The sequence below is a fragment of the Haliotis asinina genome, chromosome 2, assembly GCF_037392515.1.
Source record: "Haliotis asinina isolate JCU_RB_2024 chromosome 2, JCU_Hal_asi_v2, whole genome shotgun sequence".
NCBI lineage: Eukaryota > Metazoa > Mollusca > Gastropoda > Lepetellida > Haliotidae > Haliotis > Haliotis asinina.
This window is the reverse complement of record NC_090281.1, coordinates 42,701,068-42,724,636: the sequence shown is the minus strand read 5'-3', so window position 1 is coordinate 42,724,636 and position 23,569 is coordinate 42,701,068. Positions and strand designations below refer to the sequence as shown.

The 23,569-nt window shown below is 41.7% G+C and overlaps 1 protein-coding gene across 1 annotated transcript; it reads left to right on the top strand.

The window, feature by feature from the left end:
* The first annotated feature begins 152 nt into the window (after nucleotides 1-152).
* On the top strand, nucleotides 153-22,159 carry LOC137273734 (uncharacterized). The gene is made up of 14 exons (XM_067806543.1): nucleotides 153-255; nucleotides 757-823; nucleotides 1,720-1,937; nucleotides 4,003-4,204; nucleotides 5,195-5,344; nucleotides 5,491-5,633; nucleotides 6,567-6,792; nucleotides 7,744-7,881; nucleotides 8,229-8,375; nucleotides 16,340-16,449; nucleotides 17,050-17,251; nucleotides 17,468-17,611; nucleotides 19,704-19,874; nucleotides 21,293-22,159. The coding sequence occupies exons 1-14, from the start codon at nucleotides 199-201 to the stop codon at nucleotides 21,574-21,576; spliced, it is 2,259 nt and encodes a 752-aa protein (XP_067662644.1). The 5' UTR covers nucleotides 153-198; the 3' UTR covers nucleotides 21,577-22,159.
* Nucleotides 22,160-23,569: the final 1,410 nt, after the last annotated feature.

Below are 23,569 nucleotides of genomic sequence, written 5' to 3'. Positions count from 1 at the left end.
GTTAACAGGACCCAGGATTTAGCACGAGTGCATTGAGTACCGAGATTGTTGCAGGATGCTAAAGGCTGACATGACAAGATAGATGAGATCTGTGTCAGGCCACCGAGATGCCACGATACACTCACTGATATGAACAACTTGTACACATTTCTGACTGTTATCAATAACTTGTACACAATCTGACTGGACTGTGCGGCAATGGCGTTAACACTAGTGTTTGTCCTTGGCCTGGCATGTCTGGCGACATCACAGTCAGTAAGTAGCATCATTCACCTCGTTTTCAGGCGAAACCTAAAATATTTCTGTCCTCTCATGCCATTCATTGAGTGAGTTAAACTTAAAGCCACATTGGCAGTATTAAATGAATATCGTGACTTTGAGAGTTGAATGTACTCGTATGAAAATAAAGTTACACAATATAAATATATGTCGACAGAGGACAGAAAAATAACTTCACTATCACAGATGAAAACTAACAATTTGTCATAAAACAATAATTACACATGCAACAATACAATGTGAAAATGGGGCTATAGATCGCCAACAAATAATCTTATCATTCAAAGTAAACTTGCGCACATTGTATTTGGACATCGCCTGGACGTCGATAGAATAAACGTCGTTAATTAGACTTAATAATACACTTTTTTATGCATTTTCTGTTTATAAAACTGACATTGTGTATATATTTTTTGGTTTTAAAATGAATTTAATGATACACGCATAGTACGTTATTGCCCGAGTTCTCTGTTTCAGGTTCCCGGCCCGAACACGCCCAAGCATGACATCGACAAAGTGCATGTGATATTCATGAACCATTTGGGTGAGATTCATATCGCACTTCCATGTTTTTAGGCAGACGTAGAACACACGTTACGTTGTTGAAGCTACTCTTACGACATAAACTTAAATTGCCAGGTATATCCCAGGCACGTGTTAGGCGTTTAACGTTTTGCTGAGTCGATGGGTATGGTGCGGAAATCAACGCAGCGTGTATTAAGAAGGGAAATCTGTGCTCTAGATGCAGAGATAGTGTTAGGAAATGTCGAGTGGTAATTGTTTTGGTATTTAGTTTATTCTGTTACTTTGTGGGAGACACCGGGTGACGCCGCGGTGACTAGACTGCACTAGGTACGCCTAGGCACTACATGCAACTGCTAGCCACAGTGGCAACGCTTCACATTGGTACAGCTTGCAACCGCCGGGTTTGCATCAGCGAGTGAAAGGTTTGGCACAAACGGTGATTTGAAAACACAGGGGCCCCATTTCCCATTTTTGATGAAAAACACTTAGGAACTACGTTTCAGTTATGGACAGAGCCAAAGTTATGGACAGAGAAAGTGTCAGAAACTGGTATGTGGGTAGAGAATTGTAGTCTATCGATACAAACATACTTACAGAAGATATTGAGGTAGTGAAGTGGTTATTCATGTCCTAGTATCCCGGGCCAAGACGTAAAGAAGGCTTGTGATGTAGACTACATTCCAATTATTGAAGATAGCCCTACACACGGTGCTGTGAGTTTGTGTTTTAAATGCTAACAAAAAGGGCATTTATGTGCCAGATGTTTACTTTCGTGAAATCCAGGGTTTTTGAACCAATAATCAACGGTGTCTGGGGTGCAACAACAGCACAACGATAAAGGCTTAGACAACAGGGACACCAGTAATCCCACAGATCATCGTTAATGACAGTTTCTATTTGTGTGCTTGTTTCTAGATGTGGGCTACAATGGTATAGACCCTACAGTAGGGTATGCCAGTAACGTCATTAACAGATACTTCGACGAGTACTACCCCCGGGCCATACAGGTAGCCGAGGACCTGAGGAGGGGTGGGCACGCAGAGACCTTCATCTACACGACCCATCCCTGGCTGGTGTATGTGTACACCAACTGCCATCTCCTCACGCCTGTCCTCAACGGAATTCCCATCCACGTAAGCTGTATTCAGTTATAAGTAGGTCACGCACTTAGCATGACAGGTGACAGACAACGTAAACATGGTCAGTAAAGTCATGTTTGGTGGTCTCGCAATTTGAAATCAGAACTGGTTCCCTTGGATATACGCTTGTCACCGGAAATGTGGTATCGGAAGAAAGCTAGGTCCAGTCTCGCATATCGCAAATTGGCAAGCGCAAAGGGCACCGGGAACCTGCTTAGTACCGGAAGTACCGCTTCGCAACACTTACTGGCCCTGTAGTCCACCACAGCACGTGAATGGTTTGTTGCGCTTAAGTGAAATGGAGCTTGGGAAATACTTTGAATCATCCGAGGTTCGAGCAACTGCAAAATGGTGACTGGACATACTCTGGGGCAAAACACTTACTATCATTCAAGATCCACACAACCAATGAAGATCGACACTACGGTGCTTGATTAATGTGATTCAGAGTTGACCGCTGCCTAATTCGAACCGTAGAGCATATTAACGTCTGATTGATTCTACTGGAGGGTCTCACTCTTGAGACCACCATGTAAAAATTAGAAATAGAAATGAAAATACTCTTACCTCCAGTCATCTAAAACTGCTTAGCGATGGACGTTTTTGACTCTTGGAAACTTGTGCCTACAAGGATGTACGGCTGAACATCGGGTAAATACTGACGAAACCTATCACTGACCGACCTTACCAAACATCGATCTTAGCTAGTTACGCCAAATTAATAATCGTCCTTGCTAAAGGTTATGCTTGTTCCACTAACTAATCTTAGGCCGATTGTAGCCTGTCCCGATCCTACGATCCGATCCTAGCTCATCCTCGATATCTCCAGGGTATACGTTCCGATAAGTCTCCACTATACCCTCCACGCATCTATGGCTGAGTCCGAAAATTTTATTACCCCCCCCCCCCCCCCCCCCCCCCTTCGCTGGCTCCGCATTCTCACAGTAGCCCATCAGCTAGACCGCCATCACAACCAAGCATGCCAGTGTCAGCAATTATAGTGGTCACAGCTGCGAAGGTGTGTTCGCAGTGCGACTCAGATTTGGGTAAAATCATTCAGACACACTGATAGGTCCGAAAATTTAAACAAAAGATGTGCAAGATCTCCTTCTGCCTCTTTCAAAGACCATCTGTATGGTTCGTTTTGCCAAGTTTAATCGGTAAAATACGCGAAAGTGAGTTGTGATCGGTTCGCTCAACTTCGCAGCGTATACACCTGATTGGATAAAAAAAAGCCCACCAGGGGAGGTAATAAATTCATTAGGCTGAGCCGTAGATGCATCCAAGGTATAATGGAGACTTATCGGAACGTATACCCTGGAATATCGAGGATGATCCTAGCTAAGATCAAGACGATGAAAGTACATGTAGTTCCGGAACCAAGTATAAGAAGACACCTTGAGCGAGTAGAAAAAAAATTCTGCTCGCACATTTTCTTCACATACAGCACTAAAGTCGCCAGTTTGGTATATCTACGATTGATTTACGTTGGTCATGAGGATCTTATACTTTGGACCTTGACTTTACCATTGACTTGGTTAGAATCGGTTAATGGAACTCTATTCCCATCGGTGTGTCTCGCCAAGATTGGGATTTTTGGGGCTGTGATTGTCGTAGGGCTGCGATCGGCTATCAGGCTAATATTTTGGACTATATCAAATGCATACTAAAGAACAAAAGCACATGACGAGATGATTTTGTATAGCGTGTCCTTGAAATCACGCCATATAGACAATGATTCGAAGGAACGAGCTGGGTAATCAGCCTACATTCAAGTACCTGTGGAGTCAGACAAATGAATATGATATCCTAGGTAGAAAACGCCAACCTAGATCATTCCTACATATGCGTAAATACTTCTTGTAAGTTATTTACTCTTTAAGACTGAGCTAAACCCTTTTAACCTACTCACTCCATCCACCTGGTTTTATGGTGGGCCATACATTATGAACCGACTCATTCGTTCGATTCGCTGGTGAGTCTATATCAAAACTACCCGACTGATAAAACTGTTGCTGTGTTAGACTGGATTTGCACCATCGACGGTTCTTCCTTTCAGTGTCCGTCCAGCCAGCAATTATCAGCGTTCGAGGCCGCAGTGAAGCAGGGGGACATCGCCTGGCACGCTGGGGCAATGAACATGCAGCCAGAATACTTCTCACAGCTTCTGTTCCAGCTCAGTCTCAACGTCAGCAAGGATCTGGACCAACAGTTTGGCATCAAGAGAACTTACGCTACCATGAGTCAAAGAGATGTTCCAGGTATTACTGGCAGAACACTGAACATCCGGTTAGAATGATGAAGGGAATTTCTTAAGGATTCCTAAAGATGGGAATATGTTTGGCATGCTGATGCATCGGGTGGTCATTTCACGGGCATGGCCCATACATTGTATCCCAATTGCAAAGATGTCGGTCACTTAACTGCCTGAATGGTCCATTCAGCTGGAATGTTGTGGGTACCACGGTTGTGTTTTGACCATAAGTGTCAAGTGACTGGTTTCCGCCCGGTGACGTTTAAATAATGTTCGTAAATATTTGATCAAATCCAATTTTCAGCTGTGTACATTCTCCGGCAGATCATTATCAGTCTAAGCAAACGTATCCTCAGTACTTTTCGTTACACTCCACTACTGAGTCTAACAAAACCTTATGGGAGGTCGCGTCAGGTAACCTTTCAGATAGACCAATCGGAACACAGCTTACCAAACAAACATGACAACGGTGAGTAAACAGTGACTGAAAATGGTGTTTTTGGCAATATTCAAGGATGTCATCTTGTGGAAATATTAGCATGTCAACAGAAACCCAAAAGCGTATATACTGCAGGCCAAATAATTGTGTTATATGCGGATTTTTGTTTGTGGAGAGGTGTCAGTGACCTGGATATTGTGAAAGTCCCTCCGATCCCTAAATAGTAGCCGCTGTCTGCTTGGTTAAATCTGTTTAGCCGTCTCGCGTTTGATTGGACGGTCATTGGTCGCTCAAAGGTTACCTGACGCGACCTTCTACTAGGTTTTGTTAAACTCAGTGGTGGAGTGTAACGAAATACACTGAGACGAAGTTTACTTAGACTGGATCATTACAGAACCAGTATCATATTAAAGTAGGATACAAAGTAAGAATCAGGTGGCCTTGTGATTCAAGGAGTCGTAATTTTAAACAATGGCCCAAATATTAATGCCATTTTTTGTTCAGTATAGGGCTCACTATACGAAGCGATACTTCAGCCTAGTCTATGTTTATACATAGGAATGACAAAGGCGGTGATTCCTGTCTTGGCTGAGAACGGGATTGTTGCTGTCAGTGTCGGCGTCAACGATGGCTCAGCGCCACCAGATGTCCCGAACCCTTTTATCTGGAAGTTCAAGGACAGCGAGGTCATCGCAATGTGGCACAAAGGTCAGTTAATGATTTCACCTTCGTGCAAAGGTTCGTATATGGTAAACATATCTTCTCAGGTTACAACTTCATAGGAACAAGATAGATGGCGTAAATGATATGAAAAATGTTTAACAGTACCGATCTATGGAATTTCTGTATTTCAGGTGGTTACCCAGGCAACCCCGGGCCTAATGCCACTGATCCTGGGGGTCTTAGTCGAGATGACTGTGTTCTGGTGAAGGGTTTCCGCGAAGCCCTGTGCTTTGCCTTCAGGACGGACAATAGCGGCCCGCCATTAAACTATACGGTAAGTTATGTGACTTTGGATTAACAGTGCTAGTATTCTGTATACTGACTGAATTTCACCTATACACAAAGAACTTAGTTAACGATGGAATGAGCCCTGATCGTAACCTTTTGGAGGCTATCTTGGTCATGATTGGTCGTCGCGTGCAACAAACAATCCTTCTGGAGAGAACCTGGCCCAATTGGAAGCTGCTTTAGACTGCCCCTTGAGAGAATTAGGAGGGTGATTGAGGGTATGAGGAGGAGAGTGTCATACAGTCACATGGAGGTTGCACTCGGTATTGACCTTGAATCACGTAAGACACGCCTAATGACATTAACTGCACCATTGAACATTCTAGGGACGTACGTGCACAGATATGGTTTTGTATGAAGATCAGTGTTCCATTTTAAATAGGCAGTTATCATCAAGAAACCAGCATGATTCCAATAATTTTGAGTCTAAGCATCATAAAAAATTCGTTTTATGTTTTATGTCCGTGTTCAAAAGCTATCATTGCAGAAAGACAGGGGTGCCTAATTAAGTTCTTTGTGTATAGTTTACTAGACAAACTGTCAGTCCATACTGAACGGATCTCGTGAACATCCGGGTCTTCAGCAACCCATGCTTATCGTAAAATTCGACTGACGGCATCGGTGCACTTGAGTAGTTGGATGGTCATGCTGTTGATTGCTGGACTGACTCGATTATTCATAGACCGCTCTCACATTGCTGGGATATTGCTGACGGCGACGTTACAACCAAAGCCAGAAGGGGCGGAGCATGTCACTACCGAACATTGGCGTTTTGGCCCCGTCATACATTTCTTTCCCGAATCGTTACTATGGTTTGGCTTGGATGGAACTGTGACAACGATGTTTACCGTTCATGCCCAAGCATTGTAGATTTTGTTTGTTTAAAAGTTGTTTAATGCAGTTTCGTGTTATATTTCAGGAAGTTTTAGATAATTATGCTGTAGTCCGCGGAGTGTTTCCAGGTGCCAATGTCACTGCCTCGACCTTTGACCTGTACGTTGAAGCTCTGTCGACAGTGAAGCATAAATTACCGAAGAAAACGTTTGAGATTGGAGACACGTGGATACAGGGAGTGGCGTCCGATCCCGCCAAAAATGCCAGATTCAGGGCCTTCTCAGACGCCTTACGGAAATGTTACCGTAAAGGTAGAACATGTATTGGAACAGCAACGAATCGTTTTCTAAAAAAAGCAGAATCGATACAACGATACCGATTCTGCTTCATGAGTACATGTGTATGAAATCTATAAGATATAGATGATGCCAGATGTTCGCGGTAAGGTGGCATCCCTCGCAAAGAGGCATCCACTTGTTCACTGCTACGCATTTAGAAATGTCCCAGCACGTCGCCATAATTTTCTGAAGCTCCGCTAAAGTTTTGAATGATGTTACCCTGATGAGACCCGCCAAGACCCAGGTTATAATCGGTCTTCAGGTAACCTATGCTCATTGTAGGAAGCAACCAATGGGATCGGGTGGTCAGGTCGCTGACTTGGTTAACACATGTCATCTTACACCAGCTGCGTAGATTGATGATATTGCTGTTGATTGCCTAATTGCCTAGACCAGACACTATTATTTAAGAGACCTACGCCATGTAGCCACAACATGCGGCGTTAAGCAACCCACCAACCAACCAGTTTTATTGGTTCATTATGTTTTATGAAGCTGCTTAAAATCTTCCTAGAAATTATATGCTCGACTGCAATTCAAAACGTTGTGAAATCTTGGCACCAAAGTTTGTAGCTGGTGAAAATATTGTTTGACCTTAACATGTACTATAACTACTTACACAGTGCAAAGATGATATAAAAACATGCCAGTTTGTTAAACTTGTCGAAATTTGTGCTTCTATTGCAGCTCTAAGGCTGGACAGTGCACGTTTGTACATGTAATGGCTAGAAAGGTCCTTAATGCGTGGAAAGTGATCCTGGCGCTAATGTGACCGTAACTACCATATCTTAATATAGATGTAAGGTAGTCATAAGGTAATAATGTTTTGTACAACGGCACCCTGGCTATTTCTTTGTAGAACATGTAACGTTACTATGGCAGTCTATGGGCAACCAATTGATTTTGTGTAACCTACATCGCCAGGTGAATGTATGGGAGAAGATCCCCGCCTAAAGACGTCCACTAAGTGGCTCATAAAAGCCGGGGAGCACACGTGGGGTTTGAAGAGACTGAGCGACAACACCAACTGGACGAATGAAGCAATCACTAGAGCCAAGAATAGTACGTGAAACTTCGGTATAGCTTCTAATTACGTAGTGCTTGTGATTATGGCTTTACATCGCTTTTAGCATCATTCAAACTATAAGGCGGAAGACTTGGGCCTGTCAGATTGGGAACTGAACCTGGACGTTCCACATGACGACTCTTCCCTGACACCATAGTAAGGGACCGTTCAAAACGTTTTGGCTTGAGGATGGGTGGTGATTTTTTATGGGTACAACGCAAGTGATGATGATGATGATCTCGCCCCACCATAAATTATTAATGGGCCCTAATTATGGGCTGATTGTGTACACTATGACGATATGTTAGCGTATACAGGGTTAATATCTTGTATCTGTTACCAGCAACTGACTTTAGAATCCATGTGGCGTCCTGGATTGAACAGCGCCAGTTTCTGGACTTGGCCTTAACTGCCCTGTCTGACCACCCGGTGGTCAAGGACATACAAAGGAAATATGAACAGCTAACACCCCTGAAACCCGACCTGGCAGGTAAGCAATGGATTATTCTTTGTATCATACTCCAACCATGACATGTAAATACTCCAACCATGACATGTACGTACTCCAACCATGACATGTACATACTCCAACCATGACATGTACATACTCCAACCATGACATGTAAATACTCCAACCATGACATGTACGTACTCCAACCATGACATGTAAATACTCCAACCATGACATGTACGTACTCCAACCATGACATGTAAATACTCCAACCATGACATGTACATACTCCAACCATGGCATGTACATACTCCAACCATGACATGTAAATACTCCAACAATGACATGTACATACTTCAACCATGACATGTACATACTCCATACATGGCATGTACGCACTCCAACCATGACATGTAAATAGTCCAACCATGACATGTACATACTCCAACCATGGCATGTACATACTCCAACCATCGCATGTACGTACTCCAACCATGGCATGTACATACTCCAAATATGACATGTAAATAGTCCAACCATGACATGTACGCACTCCAACAATGACATGTACATATTTCAACCATGACATGTACATACTCCATCCATGACATGTACATACTCCAACCATGACATGTAGCTAGTCCAACCATGACATGTAAATACTCCAACCATGGCATGTACATACTCCAACCATCGTATGTACGTACTCCAACCATGACATGTAATTAGTCCAACCATGACATGTACGTACTCCAACCATGACATGTACATACTGCATCCACCAACCATGACATGTACATACTCCAACCATGACATGTACATACTCCAACCATGACATGTACATACTCCAACCATGACATGTACATACTCCAACCATGGCATGTACATACTTCAAACATGACATGTACATACTCCATCCACCAACCATGACATGTACATCCACCAACCATGACATGTACATACTCCAACCATGAGATGTACGTACTCCAACCATGACAAAATTACACTCCAACCATGGCATGTACATGCTCCATCCATGACATGTACATATTCCAACCACCAATAATGACATGTACATACTCCAACCATGGCATGTACATACTCCAACCATGGCATGTACGTACTCCAACCATGACATGTACATACTCCAACCATGACATGTGCATACTCCAACCATGGCATGTACATACTCCAACCATGACATGTAGAGATACGCAACGGCGAATTGGCAGCAAACCTTGGTTTGAGACTGAATGTTCCATTTAAGGACATTATGTTGACGTGCCAACACCGACGTACCAGGGTGAGTTGAACCAGGACTGTACCACACTGACAGCGGCGAAACTGGCGAAGAGTGAACTTTGGTGAAGAAAGCAAGGATCTGTTGCCAAATGAACACCTTTGGTAATAACAGGGACGCCATGTTTGGAAACGCCACTATCAGCCATTGTCGAGGAACGTCTTGGCTGCTGCTCTGCTAAAGGAATGGTGTCGGATCTCTAATCAAGGCGTCAGAAGACTCAGTTACTCAGTTCGACGGCCTCGATTCTGGCCTGCATCAGTGATAGAGGTGGCCGCATCTGGCATTACACAATATGTACTCCCCAGAGAGTTTTAAAAGCCACCAGTCGATTCTGGATTGGTGATCGAATAAATGTTTGTAGACTTAGAAAAGCTACTTTACCCAGAACTACAAGAACTCATAGATATCATGATTTCAAAGCCTTCCAAGAAACAAAAACTGACCATTGGGAATTGTTTATTGTTATCTCGAAACACTTCGGAGATATTAACCAGTTCTCAAAAAATGGTGTTGGTACTGATAATAATATCAGCGCGAAACATAGCGCACTTTTATACTCAGCGATGATATTACATCACTAGAATTAACACATGCTGTGAAAAATCTTAAAAGAGGTTAAATTACATAGATCCGATAGGTCGGTACACGCTATCGAAACTTGGTTGACACAAGAACTAAGGCTATGTTTTATCTCTTAAAAAGGCAAGAGATATTAATCTTCGAATAGACTATTTAATCCGAGGTTTTGATGTAATGGTTGTTCCCAGTCTCTGCTATGGTAGTGAAGTCTGGGGATAGAAATCACTGGAAATTATCGAAAAAAGTTCATCTGTAGTTTCTGAAAATTATCTGCAATCTTAAAGTATTTACCCCAATATACATGGTCTAAGGAGAAACGGGAAGGCGCCCTCTGATAACTAAGATGGTAAAGCGATTGATTAAATATTGGCTCAAAGCAGTACCAAACTTATTTATATTAAATTACCTCACACTTTACACAACTTTGTTACACTACAAAAACAACACTATGGCCATCAAGGTGGGTGCTTAAATTTTATCGAATGTACGTTAAATCATTTAGGTCTTAGTAATATTTTCAGAAACCCAGAATGTTTTAACGCTGAATGGGTGGCCTTAAAGGTAGAATTAGTTTTAAAAGATCAATTTATTCAGAGCTGGTTGTCTTTAATGAATAATAGCCCCAAGGCTCTTTATTGTAGGACGATATAAGACACATTTGAGCGTTACTATTTTCTTTTAGCCAATGTTTATATGTCAAATCTGAAATTCAGAACAACTAACCACCTTTTACCCAATGAGACCGGCTCGCTGGGAGGGTATAACTAGAGACAATAGAACATGTAAGTTATGCGACTCCCGCACAGAAGCCGGTGGACTTCATTATTTACTGCGATGTAGTTACTTTAATGATATCAGACTAAAATATATTCCTTCACAATTAAAAATGGAAAAAATGTGGCTGCCTTTTAGCAACAAATGTGTACAAAGAAAACAGCAAAAGTGAAGAAAAACTCTCGATGTTTTTTTAATTATATTATCCTATGACACTTTAAATACTAACTGTACCCCATCGTGTCATTTTCTATGCAGTCCGATATTTTGTACTCCTGTACCACCGCTGGGTGGCTGAAGGAGAACAAAGAGGTTCGAACACTGGATAATCCACCCCAGTGTGACCTTAGATCACACGCTGCGTCGTTTTTCTTCTTGTTATCCATTAAGTACTTTTGCTGAGTGATTGATTTTTGCAATAAAACATTTAATGCTACCATATTTAGCTTAATAATTTTTCAGACCAGAAATATGTTTGGTGGCGTTTTTTGACTATAGTTTATAACAGTCAAGGCAGTTATACAAAGCCAAAGTTCATTTTCTCAATAAACGAATTGGCGTTGTTAGCTTAAAGCCTGGCGGTAAACTGTCCGAATCAGAAAAGTAGCTTTACAACGGAAACTGCTTATATACTCTCCCCAGGAACGCATATTGGAATGCAACTGTATTTCTATATTTATTTTGAAACGTCTTGTTGGCTTTATGGGTCCATGAAATATAGCGAAATTGCACACTGGGAGTGCAGACTTATCCGTCAGTTGCCGTCTGTCCCGGGCATCCCGCAGATGTTCGACCTGGTTTAAGTCCGGTGATGTTGAGGGCCAAGGAAGCACATTGGTGTTGTGGTTCTGGAGTAGGTCTCTAGTATGATGTCATGTGTGGGGCCTGGCATTGTAATGTTGACACAACTTCCTCTGGTCAATGACTGGAAGGAGGTGTGGGAGTAGGATCCTGCGCGGCAGTGGTCGCTCGAGGTCGCCCACTGTGAGGAGCATCGGCTACCGAATTCTCCCAGAGCCGTGCTTTGGTGAACATTCATTCGTCGGGCAACTGCACGTTGAGATTGGCCAGCTTCAAGGAGACCAATGGCGATATGACGGATATCTTCACTTAGACGTGGCATTTTGCGTTCGTCAACAATATAGTGAATAAGCGACAGACTGCGACCAACCTTTTACACCCATCATTGAGACTACCTGATCCCCCAACTTTCACGTGCATTGCATGTGAATTGTGTATTCTCTGACACTACACGCCGAAATTGAAAAGCATGCTGTAAAATACGGGTATTTTACGGATGGTGCGTTTTGTTGTGATGTTCCACGACATAAACACCATAGAACTCATAAACAGAGTAAACCCTTGTGTAAAATGAACCACATTTTAATTCATGGCTACATCGCATTTCAATTTACAATGTGCGTTTCTTTTTTTTGGGAGGGTATAAGTTGTTAAAGGATATAAATATCTGGGTGTTCATTTTGCCTATACGTTAATATGGTATCACCTTGAAAATATTTTACAGGGACGAAAGGCTGTTATGGGCATTTGTAGCAGTTTAAAGAAAATGGGCAATTTCAAACATGGTTCAAAATATTTGACATCATTTTAAACCAATGTTACTCTATGGGGTAGAGGTTTGGTTTTTGTTTTCAATTGGAAACATTGAAAAAGTTCACTTGAACGCAAGTTAAAACGTCTTCCCCAAACCGTGATGATCTATGGTGAATGTGGTCGCCTCCCGCTTCACTTAGAAGCACATATGAAAACTAACAAATACTGGGTAAAACTCTTGAACATGCCTGTATCAAGATTTCCCAAGAAATGTTATAACATGATGTGTTTGTTTGACACTAACGAACGTTAGAAATTCAATAAATCCTTGTGGGTTTGTAGTGATGCTCTTCTGCCCTGCTTAGTTTATAATGCTTCATCGCAAGGATCAAGAGATATTATAGTCAGACCTGGAATTAATCTTTAATACAGTCGCCCAAATCCACCTTTAAAGTAATTTTAAATCCGTTTTAACTACGGAGCAATACCTCTACGACATTTATCTCAGAAATCCCTCGTTTCATTATCCAGATTTAGAGCTCTGATCTTATGATCGAGAAGGGCGGATAGTATGTTCCAAAAGAGAACAGATTGTGCAAGTTTTGTACATTAAATATATACTAAACATCAAAAGAAACGTCAGTAGATATTCCAAATTTGACAGGCACTTTATTCAATTCATTACAGAATGTGATGCAATAAGTGTATGGAAAAACGGTTTTGTTTACAGTTTCTACACACATTGATGAATAACTCACCAGCATTTCATTGGAATACGTTAACGTTTAATGTCCAAACTTCAGTACCTCGTGTGACCACCACGGGAGGCAATGACCGCAGCACAACATCGAGGCATGGAGTGCACAAGTCGATTGATGAATGCCATGGGCACCTGGTTCCACACTCTTAGGAAGGCTTGACGCAGTAAATCAGCTGTGTTTGGTCTTGGAATGACGTCATTCAACCGCCTTTGAATTTCGTCCCAAAGATGTTCAATTGGATGTAAATCGGGACTTCGGGCTGGCCACTGCATTACATTGACACCATTCTGCTGTAGGAAGTCCCTTGTAGCCTTTGCAGTGTGGGCTCTGGCATTATCGTGCTGAAACACGTTGTTACGGTGACGAGCAAAATGTGGTATAACGTGGGGTCTGAGGGCTTGGTCAATGTAACGCGCTGCTGTGATGCCGCCTCCTCTTCCAGGACCAAGATTCGGCAATACCACAGGACCAACTCTCCGGTTTAGGCCAATTCCCCCCAAACCATGATGCTGGCACCTCCCCATGCGTCCCTTTCCATCACACACTCGTCTGCGTAACGCTGGCCGCGACGTCGCCAAATTCTTGTTCTGCCATCTGCCGTAGAAATGCAGTACCGACTCTCATCTGTGAAGAGAACAGTTCTCCACTGTCTGTGTCCCCAGTTTTGATGGTATTGGGCAAACTGTAGACGTTCACGGCGATGGCGTGGCGGTCGTCTGTGGTGTTGGTGGTCCGGAAGCGTTCCTGAAGCCTGTAGATGGTCCGAACATTAACATGGAAGTGGTTAGCAACGGCTTGGGCAGTGTGACCAGCTTCTAGTCGTCCTATGGCTTGGTTCCTCTGAGCTGACGTAAGACGTGGCATCCTGCTGACGTTTTGACGTTAATGTTTCAACCAAGTTTGGGGGTGCATTTTATAGGGCTGGATCAAGAGAAAAGCACGTGCAGCATTTGATGCATGCACTGCATGCAGAACACCGTACCCTCTTCATGTTCATGCTGCGTTTTGGTGGACCTTTCCTGGGTTCGAATTTGTGTTTGGAGACAAATGGTTTTTGTCACGTAAAGCTTGATTTTCTGACCAAAAAATACAATCACAACATTTGCTAAGTTTTCAGTTTTATGGTCGCAGTAAGGAAACTACCAATCTGACGTTTCTTTTGATGCTTAGTATAATTGAAGATGAAGTTTTGGTGGTATGTCAAAATATCTACCACAACATAACCATTCATATCCTACTATGTTTAAATTTATTTTCTTACTGAACTCTAGTAATACAACTTATATTCGCAAACTTGGTATGCATATCCACCATGCTTATAGACAAAGAAAACAGCGTTTGCAACATTGTGATTGTATACTATAATTGTTATCATACTTTCTACTAGATAGTATGCTGCTGGATGTGTCGAACACTCGGATAAGTCTAACTTTTCCTTTTGTCCCCACTGTGAGTTCGACACAGTGGGGTTTGACTGTATTGTGTACGTGTTTGTTTTTTTAGATTAATAATTTATACGTTTCAACAGTAACTTTCAAATCAGAGCTACTGTTATGTTTAAGTATTTTACGACACACTACCATTTCTTTGGTCGTGAGTTTGTAGACCTACTTACATCTTGCTCTAAATCTTGACTAGAAAGTTCCTCGATGTTTCAACAGCTGTGCTGCTCTGCGCTCTTACCTCATGCGCAGGGAATAGGTTCGCTGAGTTGAAACAGTATGTCTGCCCGGAGTATGAGGTCGTAACCAGAAGTCTAATCTTGTCTGCTTGTCTGCTAATGACAATATACAATGCACAAAGTCAATAATTGACCACATCCAGTTTGATATTAATACATATCCGGCTTATAAGCCATAAACAAAGAGCTGGCTAAGCGTATCGGCAAATGACCAGTGTCCAATGAAAAGGCTTCGTTACACCTGAGTGCGCACTAACCGGCTCTGACTTGGTTCGGTATGGCGGCTGCTTCGTTTCGTGGGAGGTAAAGCCAAGTACAACATACCGCACTTTTGATTTGCGATTATACGCTAAAAATTCTCTTTATGTGTTTTTTTCATAATCAGCAATGAATTTTATATACTGGGTCAAAAAAGAAACTTCACATTCTTTCTTCAGGGCACTATAAAAGAACAGAGATGGTAAGATTTTAAAATTGTTATTATTTCATTGCTGAGATCTGTGTGATGTACTCGATACACTGACAGTGCCACAATCAGTTCCATTAGGCTACACCGCCGTTCCAAAACATGGGTATGCAGAATGTCAAGTTACAAGAATAAAAAATCGAACTTTCTCAGTTCAGAGATTGACAGCCCGCAACCGATTTCGAATGGTCTGTGAGGACTGTCGACCTCAAAACACCTCAGCCCTGGTTCGTGTAGTCGGCGAATTGACGATTTGACGGTCTGCTGCTCGTGACGTCACACGTGGACGACCCGACCTTGGGCGATCAGAAGTAGTGCCAGTTTGTTGTAGACGACCTCGCAAGTCATACACGGTACTACGCTACATCCTACTGCTCTCGCGACGTCAATAACTGATCTTCCCGCTTGCAACATGCCAACGCAGCACATTTGACAACCGTGGCATTTTAAGAACCGTTAGAACTGTGGTTTAAAAGTGTTTTTTTCCAATTCTTGAGACCAATGCAAACACGTGCAAATGAAGAAAACTTCGATGCGAAGATCACGTGATCGACTGCACGTGCAAAACCTGGTTTGGCACTAATGTCATTTGCACGACGAATGGATGGGTTTCAGTGGGGTTTGCTCACGTTTGTCTAGGGTCGAAAGATAGGGATCCCATTCCGGATACATAAATGTATCATCAGAGAAAGATTATTCATTATTTTTAAAAATGACATTTTGTGAAGTTTCCTTTTTGACTCAGTATATATCATGAATAAATGGTAACTGTCTTTTATTTATGTTTGACTTTATGGTTGCATGTGACCTATAATGTAATGTTGATTCTCTGTTGATGTTACCATTACTTACAGACTGAATACCGCATATTATGTGTTGCTACAGATTACCAGCTGTTAGAAGATCCAACGACGCTGTTGTCTTGTGGAGATGGCGTGAAGATCCAATTTGCTCACGATGGATCCATCATCAACCTTTATGATCCATTAAATAAGGTAGAGGTGTATTCACTATCATCTAAGTGAGAACATTATGAATATTTAAGGGTAATAAAACAAAACACGATGCTCTGTCACAGGTGGAAGACAGAGTTCATAATTTCTGGAGTGCAATAAGAGGAAGTCCTGATTTGTGTTTCTGATACTCACGGACTGACCCAAAGCATGGGGTTGTCTTCGTCGTGTTAAAAACAGTAAATACTTTACAATAGTATCGGATGTACAGAACTGATAAACAACATTAATGTTGTTAAACATGAGTTTTGGTGTTACGCCATTTTTAACAATATACCAGCAATATAACGGCGGGGAAGACCAGGAATAAGCTGCACACAATGTACCCATGTGGGGAATCGAAAAAAGGTCTTCGGCGAGTTCAACCAACTGCAGTGTGAATGGAAATAATGAGTACAAAGAAATTACTTTGTCACTAGTATCGTTCTAGAGATCAAGACGTAGTTTTTCGAAGCTCTTTAAACGCCAAGATAGTAGTAAGTACCAATACATCATCATTCCGATCACGACATTTTATATATCAGTAGTACAATTTTGAATGCGTTCATGAAAGCCCCATATTCTTTCATTCGGTTACTGCAGGTGAACTGGGCCGGCACTGAAAATCCCATGGGACAGTTTATGTATCGCACCTACAACGACAGCGACAATGTCGACGTAGCTCGCTATTATTGCTACAAGAACAATTCCCGCACTCCTTTTACCAAAACAAACGCCACAATAAATGCGCACCCGGAGTCCAGACTGTGGCCCTACTCATTGACGTCGCTGTACAGAAACAAAAGTAAGTGAAAAATCACTGGACTGTTTGGCCCAGACTTGGGTATTTACACACCGCCGTCATACAACACTAACAATGATGAGTGTGACGTTAAACAAACAAATGAAAAAACAAACTCAAAACAAAACACAGGTAGGTGATTCAAAGAACCATATTGGTTTTAGGAAAGTTCGTTATTGAGTGAGGTGTTTTGTTTGAACTGGCTGTTTGTGATTGAAGACGCCATCAACAACTGTGACGTCGTCGCCCTGTTAACTCCCGACAACGCTACCCCCGTGTCCTACTACGGAGCGCCACCGGAAGTGTGGATACAGTATGTGTCACGCATCCCGGCTCAGGCCACGGGGAAGAAAAACTTTACAGGTAATAACCATCTGCTTTGTTGGTATTTCGATGTCCATACTTCATTGTAGGAAGATACGAAATTTAATTTACCAAATTTGTCACAAAGAATACAACGTTAAACAATAATGACTCCAGTAAAACTGTGGCCGATTGCTTGTAGCTGAATAGACGTAGGCGACTGATTTTGGATACACATCACTGTTGTCGAAAGACTCAAGACTAGGGGAATGTTTTATGGCGTAGGGGTGTTGGTGTGACAGGGGAAAGAGAATACTATACGAGGTTCCGTGTGATACCATATTTATGAAACTTTAATTATATCTTGCGATATATGCACCCAAAATGGGACAAATAATCTCAGAAATCAGTTGATAGAACGAGTGTATTACGCCGTCATAACAGTGGTCACGCGTATGAATATATTTCATTTATGACTGTCAGCATTGGTCTATTTAGTTTGATTTCTTGAATAAAGAAACAAGGGGTATGAAATGACTTCAACCAATATATTATTAATTAAGATACAAATGTCTAATACATGCAGCCGAGAAAAAAACAGTTGAATATCGTGGCTTCGAGATGTGCTGTGAATGACATTTTGTCTGAACCAAGGGCGTACCCGGGACAGAAATGAAGTGTACGCATTACTGGCATATTGAAGTAATGACAAATTAGCTTTCAGCTACAACCATGTTTCTGCTTTTTATCAAAATATATAAAATAAACTTTCCATGCATTTTCTTACGTAAACTGTCAGTATAAAGTCACTTTTATAGAAAAATCTGTAGACTGCTGCTAGTGATTTCGGATGAGGCCAGTAATGTTAAAGGAAGTGCTGGATGTAGTGAATACATATTAAATGCTAGTATGCTTGCTTCTGATTACTTTATATATAAACATAATTTGAACAAATGGCAATTATGTGGAACAATCAGAAAAAGAAATTCTCTATTCTGATGAGTAAACCTATGCTTATGTCTTAAAGGACTCACATGCAACGAATCAAACACAATTAACACACAGTTAGCACTTATTCATGAAATGTAAAATCATCGAGACATTGCTCCTTAAGAAAGAACAAATAAACAAAATTATATGCGTAAAATCACCAGTCACAAGTGCAATATTTTGTACTTGGGTTTACTTCCGTCGAAACGAAGCAGCAGCGATACTGAACCCAGTCAGAGCCGGTGGGAAGTATGACGAAACTTTTTCATTGGTTACTAGTCATTTAGCAGACAGGCATATATGTGTCATTAAACCAGATATGGATTTTCCACTGTGACAAAGTCTGCTTATCACAATCAACATGTCTATTTATGTAACGGGTAGGTAATATGCTTGTTTGTGTACACAACCAAGATTAGACTACTGCTCACGACTTCACAGCAGGCATACTGTTTCAAGCTCCGCGAACGTATTCACAGTGCATGCGTTATGAGCGCAGCGCAGCATATAGTCAGTTTGGCTCAAAAGCGGATCGATAAATAGCACTGTAACTCGGAAACTAATAAACATAACATACTCAGTGAAACGCTGATCATAATCTAAACATCATACCAACTCAGTGAGTTTTTTTGCAGAAGTTTTGTCCTAAACTGTCATTAAACTATTGACACAGTTCACGGTTTATTACGAGGGAGGAGTGGAGAGAATGGCACAACCAGGTGTTCGAGAAGCACGTGCACACGTCCCGTGAAAGTTATTTATTCATTAACTTGTACTGTGCTGTCTCTTGTAATGGTAGTTTGTTAAGCAACTTTTTTATTTTAAGGAAAAATATTCTGCAAAATCCTCACAGAGTTGGTATGATGTTCTGATTCATGTATGTTATGTTTATTAGTTTTCGAGCTGGACTGCATTTCGTCGGTTCCCTTTTGAGCCAAACGAACTGTAGCTGTTGAAACCACTTTCAACATTAATAGTTGTCATCAAGGGTTCACAGTGCTGGACGCAGGGATGAAAGGTTTGGCATTGAGCCTATTCAGGGGTTCTGACCCCCATCAACACCTTTAAAGACAAACTTCGATCATGGGCCTCCCTTTCTATACCACCGAACTTCACAAGGACCGAACGAAATCAGCTGCCTATTTGAAGCATGTATTTTCAGGTCTCGATGTGACACTCCAGTTATTCAATAAAACAACGACTCGGCTAAGCGAGGCCATAGCATACAACTTCGCTCCACGATCACCCAGTAACCAGACGTGGATGATCTCCAAGATGGGAAGGCTGGTGGATCCTCTGAGTGTGGTGTTCAATGGAAGCCAGTATCTTCATGGTAGGCTTGTTTATTTATTGTATTAGCGACACTCGGCAGTATCCCAACTATAAAGCCATTGTCTGTAAATATTCCAGTGATCAACAGTATGAACATCGATTTACGCAACTGGGATTCAATGACATTTGTCAACCAAGTCAACGAGCCTGACCACCTGATACCGTCAGTCGCCAATGACAAGCTTTGATTGCTGAAGATCAACTCTAACTGGGATCTTCAGGGCACGGGTATAATGTCACGTATGTTAATCTGTATGATGTGAGCCTCGGTCTCATATATTGTTCAGATACGTTAATGTTTACTGTGCAAGGGAAAGCTGTGAAGACAGATACACACCATCGTCAAATACATTACAGATAACCTCAGAAGTTGCACATACAATGCACACAGTTTATGAAATTCATAAAATATCCAGCATGTCCCTAGGGCTGATAAATGAAAAATGTTGCTGGCCCTGTTAACATGTAACCCGCCTTGTATTTCAAACAGGAAAACGAGATAAGGTCTTAAAATAATGTAAATATGAACTGATGTGTGATCGAGACATACTGTCAGAAAAGAACAACACTGTGCTTTGGCTGAAAGCATTCCCTAGACCAATCACATTTAGTGTTAGATAAATGGGTAGGCTGTTCTGTGGAAGTTATGGTTTGATTGAACTAAACAGACATTGTCTAGTTACCACATTTGTACATTTTTAACGAAATATTTCCCGTGGTCTATGACATGGTCAAGCGTATACCCTTTGAGAACGTATTGGTCCACAGGGCTGGCTGTGAAACATGGTTGTAAGCCCGCCATGTATCTAGCGAGCTGCAGATCGCCTGGTAGACGCTATTTCCATACACTGATATACACTATTCTCAAACAAATTTATGAGGCTCACCTGGAAAGTTCTGTGGGCAAATATACACTATAGCATGACCTCTCACCTGTCCTGGCAGTATTGACGCACATCATTCCACAGCCGCTTTGTGTTTGAACCTATGACGTATTGTAAAATACATCATGCATGTGGTGGCGAGTGGTCCTGTGCGTAGTGCTAAGGTCACCATCGGTTGAAGTTAAGCACCGTCGAGCTCGGACAGTCCTTGGATGGGTGGCCGTGTTGAGCAGTTTAACGCCTGTGAGTTTCTTGGACTTCGGTCCTGCCCCACAACGAAGCACATGGGAAACATGTGGTCTCACCTTAGGCAAGTCAGTTTGTTCAAATTTGCCTCTGTTCACCCAGCAGAAAATGGGTACCCGATGAGATAGAGTACTATGACTATAACCTTCTAGCGCCTAAGAGGCAACTTGGGTTATCCGGGGTAATGATAATCAGATTCTGATTAGAGCGTCCACTGAGCAACTACTCAGATGGATACTAGGCGCTATATAAGTGTATTATTATCATTATCATTATCATGTTATTGCAGCGACAGACGCCGGAGTCCACTTCCTGAACGACAGCGGGGACGGACTCCGTATCCAGAGTGTTGACATCCCCCTCGTGTTGTTTAGTACAGCATCCCACCCTCCTTCAGTCCTCCCGGTGCCCCTAAAACCCATCAGTGATCGCATCACTGGGGCGGCCTTTAACATCTACAACAACGCGTGGAATACCAACTACATCTTCTGGTACCCGTATGTCGACGGCGACGAGAACTTTAAATCCAGGTTTCAAATTGCGTTTGCTAGACGCCACAAAGAGGAACATTAAAGAAATGTATTTCTAATATACACTCAAACATACTGTATGTGGACTGTTGCGATAGAGTTAAGTTACTTGTTTGTAGATTATAAAGAAGCGTAACACTAAGGCTAACTGTACCTGTTCGTGGCTAATAATGTGGTGTAACACGGGATTAACTGTAGGTGTCCCTGGCAAGTAATCCAGTGTACCATGGGGGTTTACTGTAGGTGTCCATGGCTAATAATGCGGTCAGTGTAACATAGGGGTTAACTGAAGGTGTCCATGGATAATAATGTAGTGTAATATGCGGTTAACTGTGTGTGTATGGGTAATACTGCAATGTAGTATAGGGCTAAATATACGTGTTTATGGATAATAATGTGTAATCTGATGGTTAGCTGTACGTGCTTGCAGTGTAACACTAGGGTTAACCGTGTGTGTATGGGTAATACTGCAATGTAGTATAGGGCTAAATATACGTGTTTATGGATAATAATGTGTAATCTGATGGTTAGCTGTACGTGCTTGCAGTGCAACACTAGGGTTAACCGTGTGTGTATGGGTTATACTGCAATGTTGTATAGGGCTAAATATACGTGTTTATGGATAATAATGTGTAATCTGATGGTTAGATGTACGTGCTTGCAGTGTAACACTAGGGTTAACTGTGTGTGTATGGGTAATACTGCAATGTAGTATAGGGCTAAATATACGTGTTTATGGATAATAATGTGTAATCTGATGGTTAGCTGTACGTGCTTGCAGTGTAACACTAGGGTTAACCGTGTGTGTATGGGTAATACTGCAATGTAGTATAGGGCTAAATATACGTGTTTATGGATAATAATGTGTAATCTGATGGTTAGATGTACGTGCTTGCAGTGCAACACTAGGGTTAACCGTGTGTGTATGGGTAATACTGCAATGTAGTATAGGGCTAAATATACGTGTTTATGGATAATAATGTGTAATCTGATGGTTAGCTGTACGTGCTTGCAGTGTAACACTAGGGTTAACCGTGTGTGTATGGGTAATACTGCAATGTAGTATAGGGCTAAATATACGTGTTTATGGATAATAATGTGTAATCTGATGGTTAGCTGTACGTGCTTGCAGTGTAACACTAGGGTCAACTGTGTGTGTATGGGTAATACTGCAATGTAGTATAGGGCTAAATATACGTGTTTATGGATAATAATGTGTAATTTGATGGTTAGCTGTACGTGCTTGCAGTGTAACACTAGGGTTAACCGTGTGTGTATGGGTAATACTGCAATGTAGTATAGGGCTAAATATACGTGTTTATGGATAATAATGTGTAATCTGATGGTTAGATGTACGTGCTTGCAGTGTAACACTAGGGTTAACTGTGTGTGTATGGGTAATACTGCAATGTAGTATAGGGCTAAATATACGTGTTTATGGATAATAATGTGTAATCTGATGGTTAGATGTACGTGCTTGCAGTGTAACACTAGGGTTAACCGTGTGTGTATGGGTAACACTGCAATGTAGTATAGGGCTAAATGTACGTGTTTATGGATAATAATGTGTAATCTGATGGTTAGATGTACGTGCTTGCAGTGTAACACTAGGGTTAACCGTGTGTGTATGGGTAATACTGCAATGTAGTATAGGGCTAAATATACGTGTTTATGGATAATAATGTGTAATCTGATGGTTAGATGTACGTGCTTGCAGTGTAACACTAGGGTTAACTGTGTGTGTATGGGTAATACTGCAATGTAGTATAGGGCTAAATATACGTGTTTATGGATAATAGTGTGTAATTTGATGGTTAGCTGTACGTGCTTGCAGTGTAACACTAGGGTTAACCGTGTGTGTATGGGTAATACTGCAATGTAGTATAGGGCTAAATATACGTGTTTATGGATAATAATGTGTAATCTGATGGTTAGCTGTACGTGCTTGCAGTGCAACACTAGGGTTAACCGTGTGTGTATGGGTAATACTGCAATGTAGTATAGGGCTAAATATACGTGTTTATGGATAATAATGT

Coding starts and splice junctions, on each gene's coding strand:
- LOC137273734 (XM_067806543.1), top strand. CDS start 199: ATGGCGTTAACACTAGTGTTTGTCCTTGGCCTGGCATGTCTGGCGACA. Junction 7,882..8,228: donor AATCACTAGAGCCAAGAATA/GTACGTGAAACT, acceptor ATCTGTTACCAG/CAACTGACTTTAGAATCCAT. Junction 19,875..21,292: donor TGGAAGCCAGTATCTTCATG/GTAGGCTTGTTT, acceptor ATGTTATTGCAG/CGACAGACGCCGGAGTCCAC.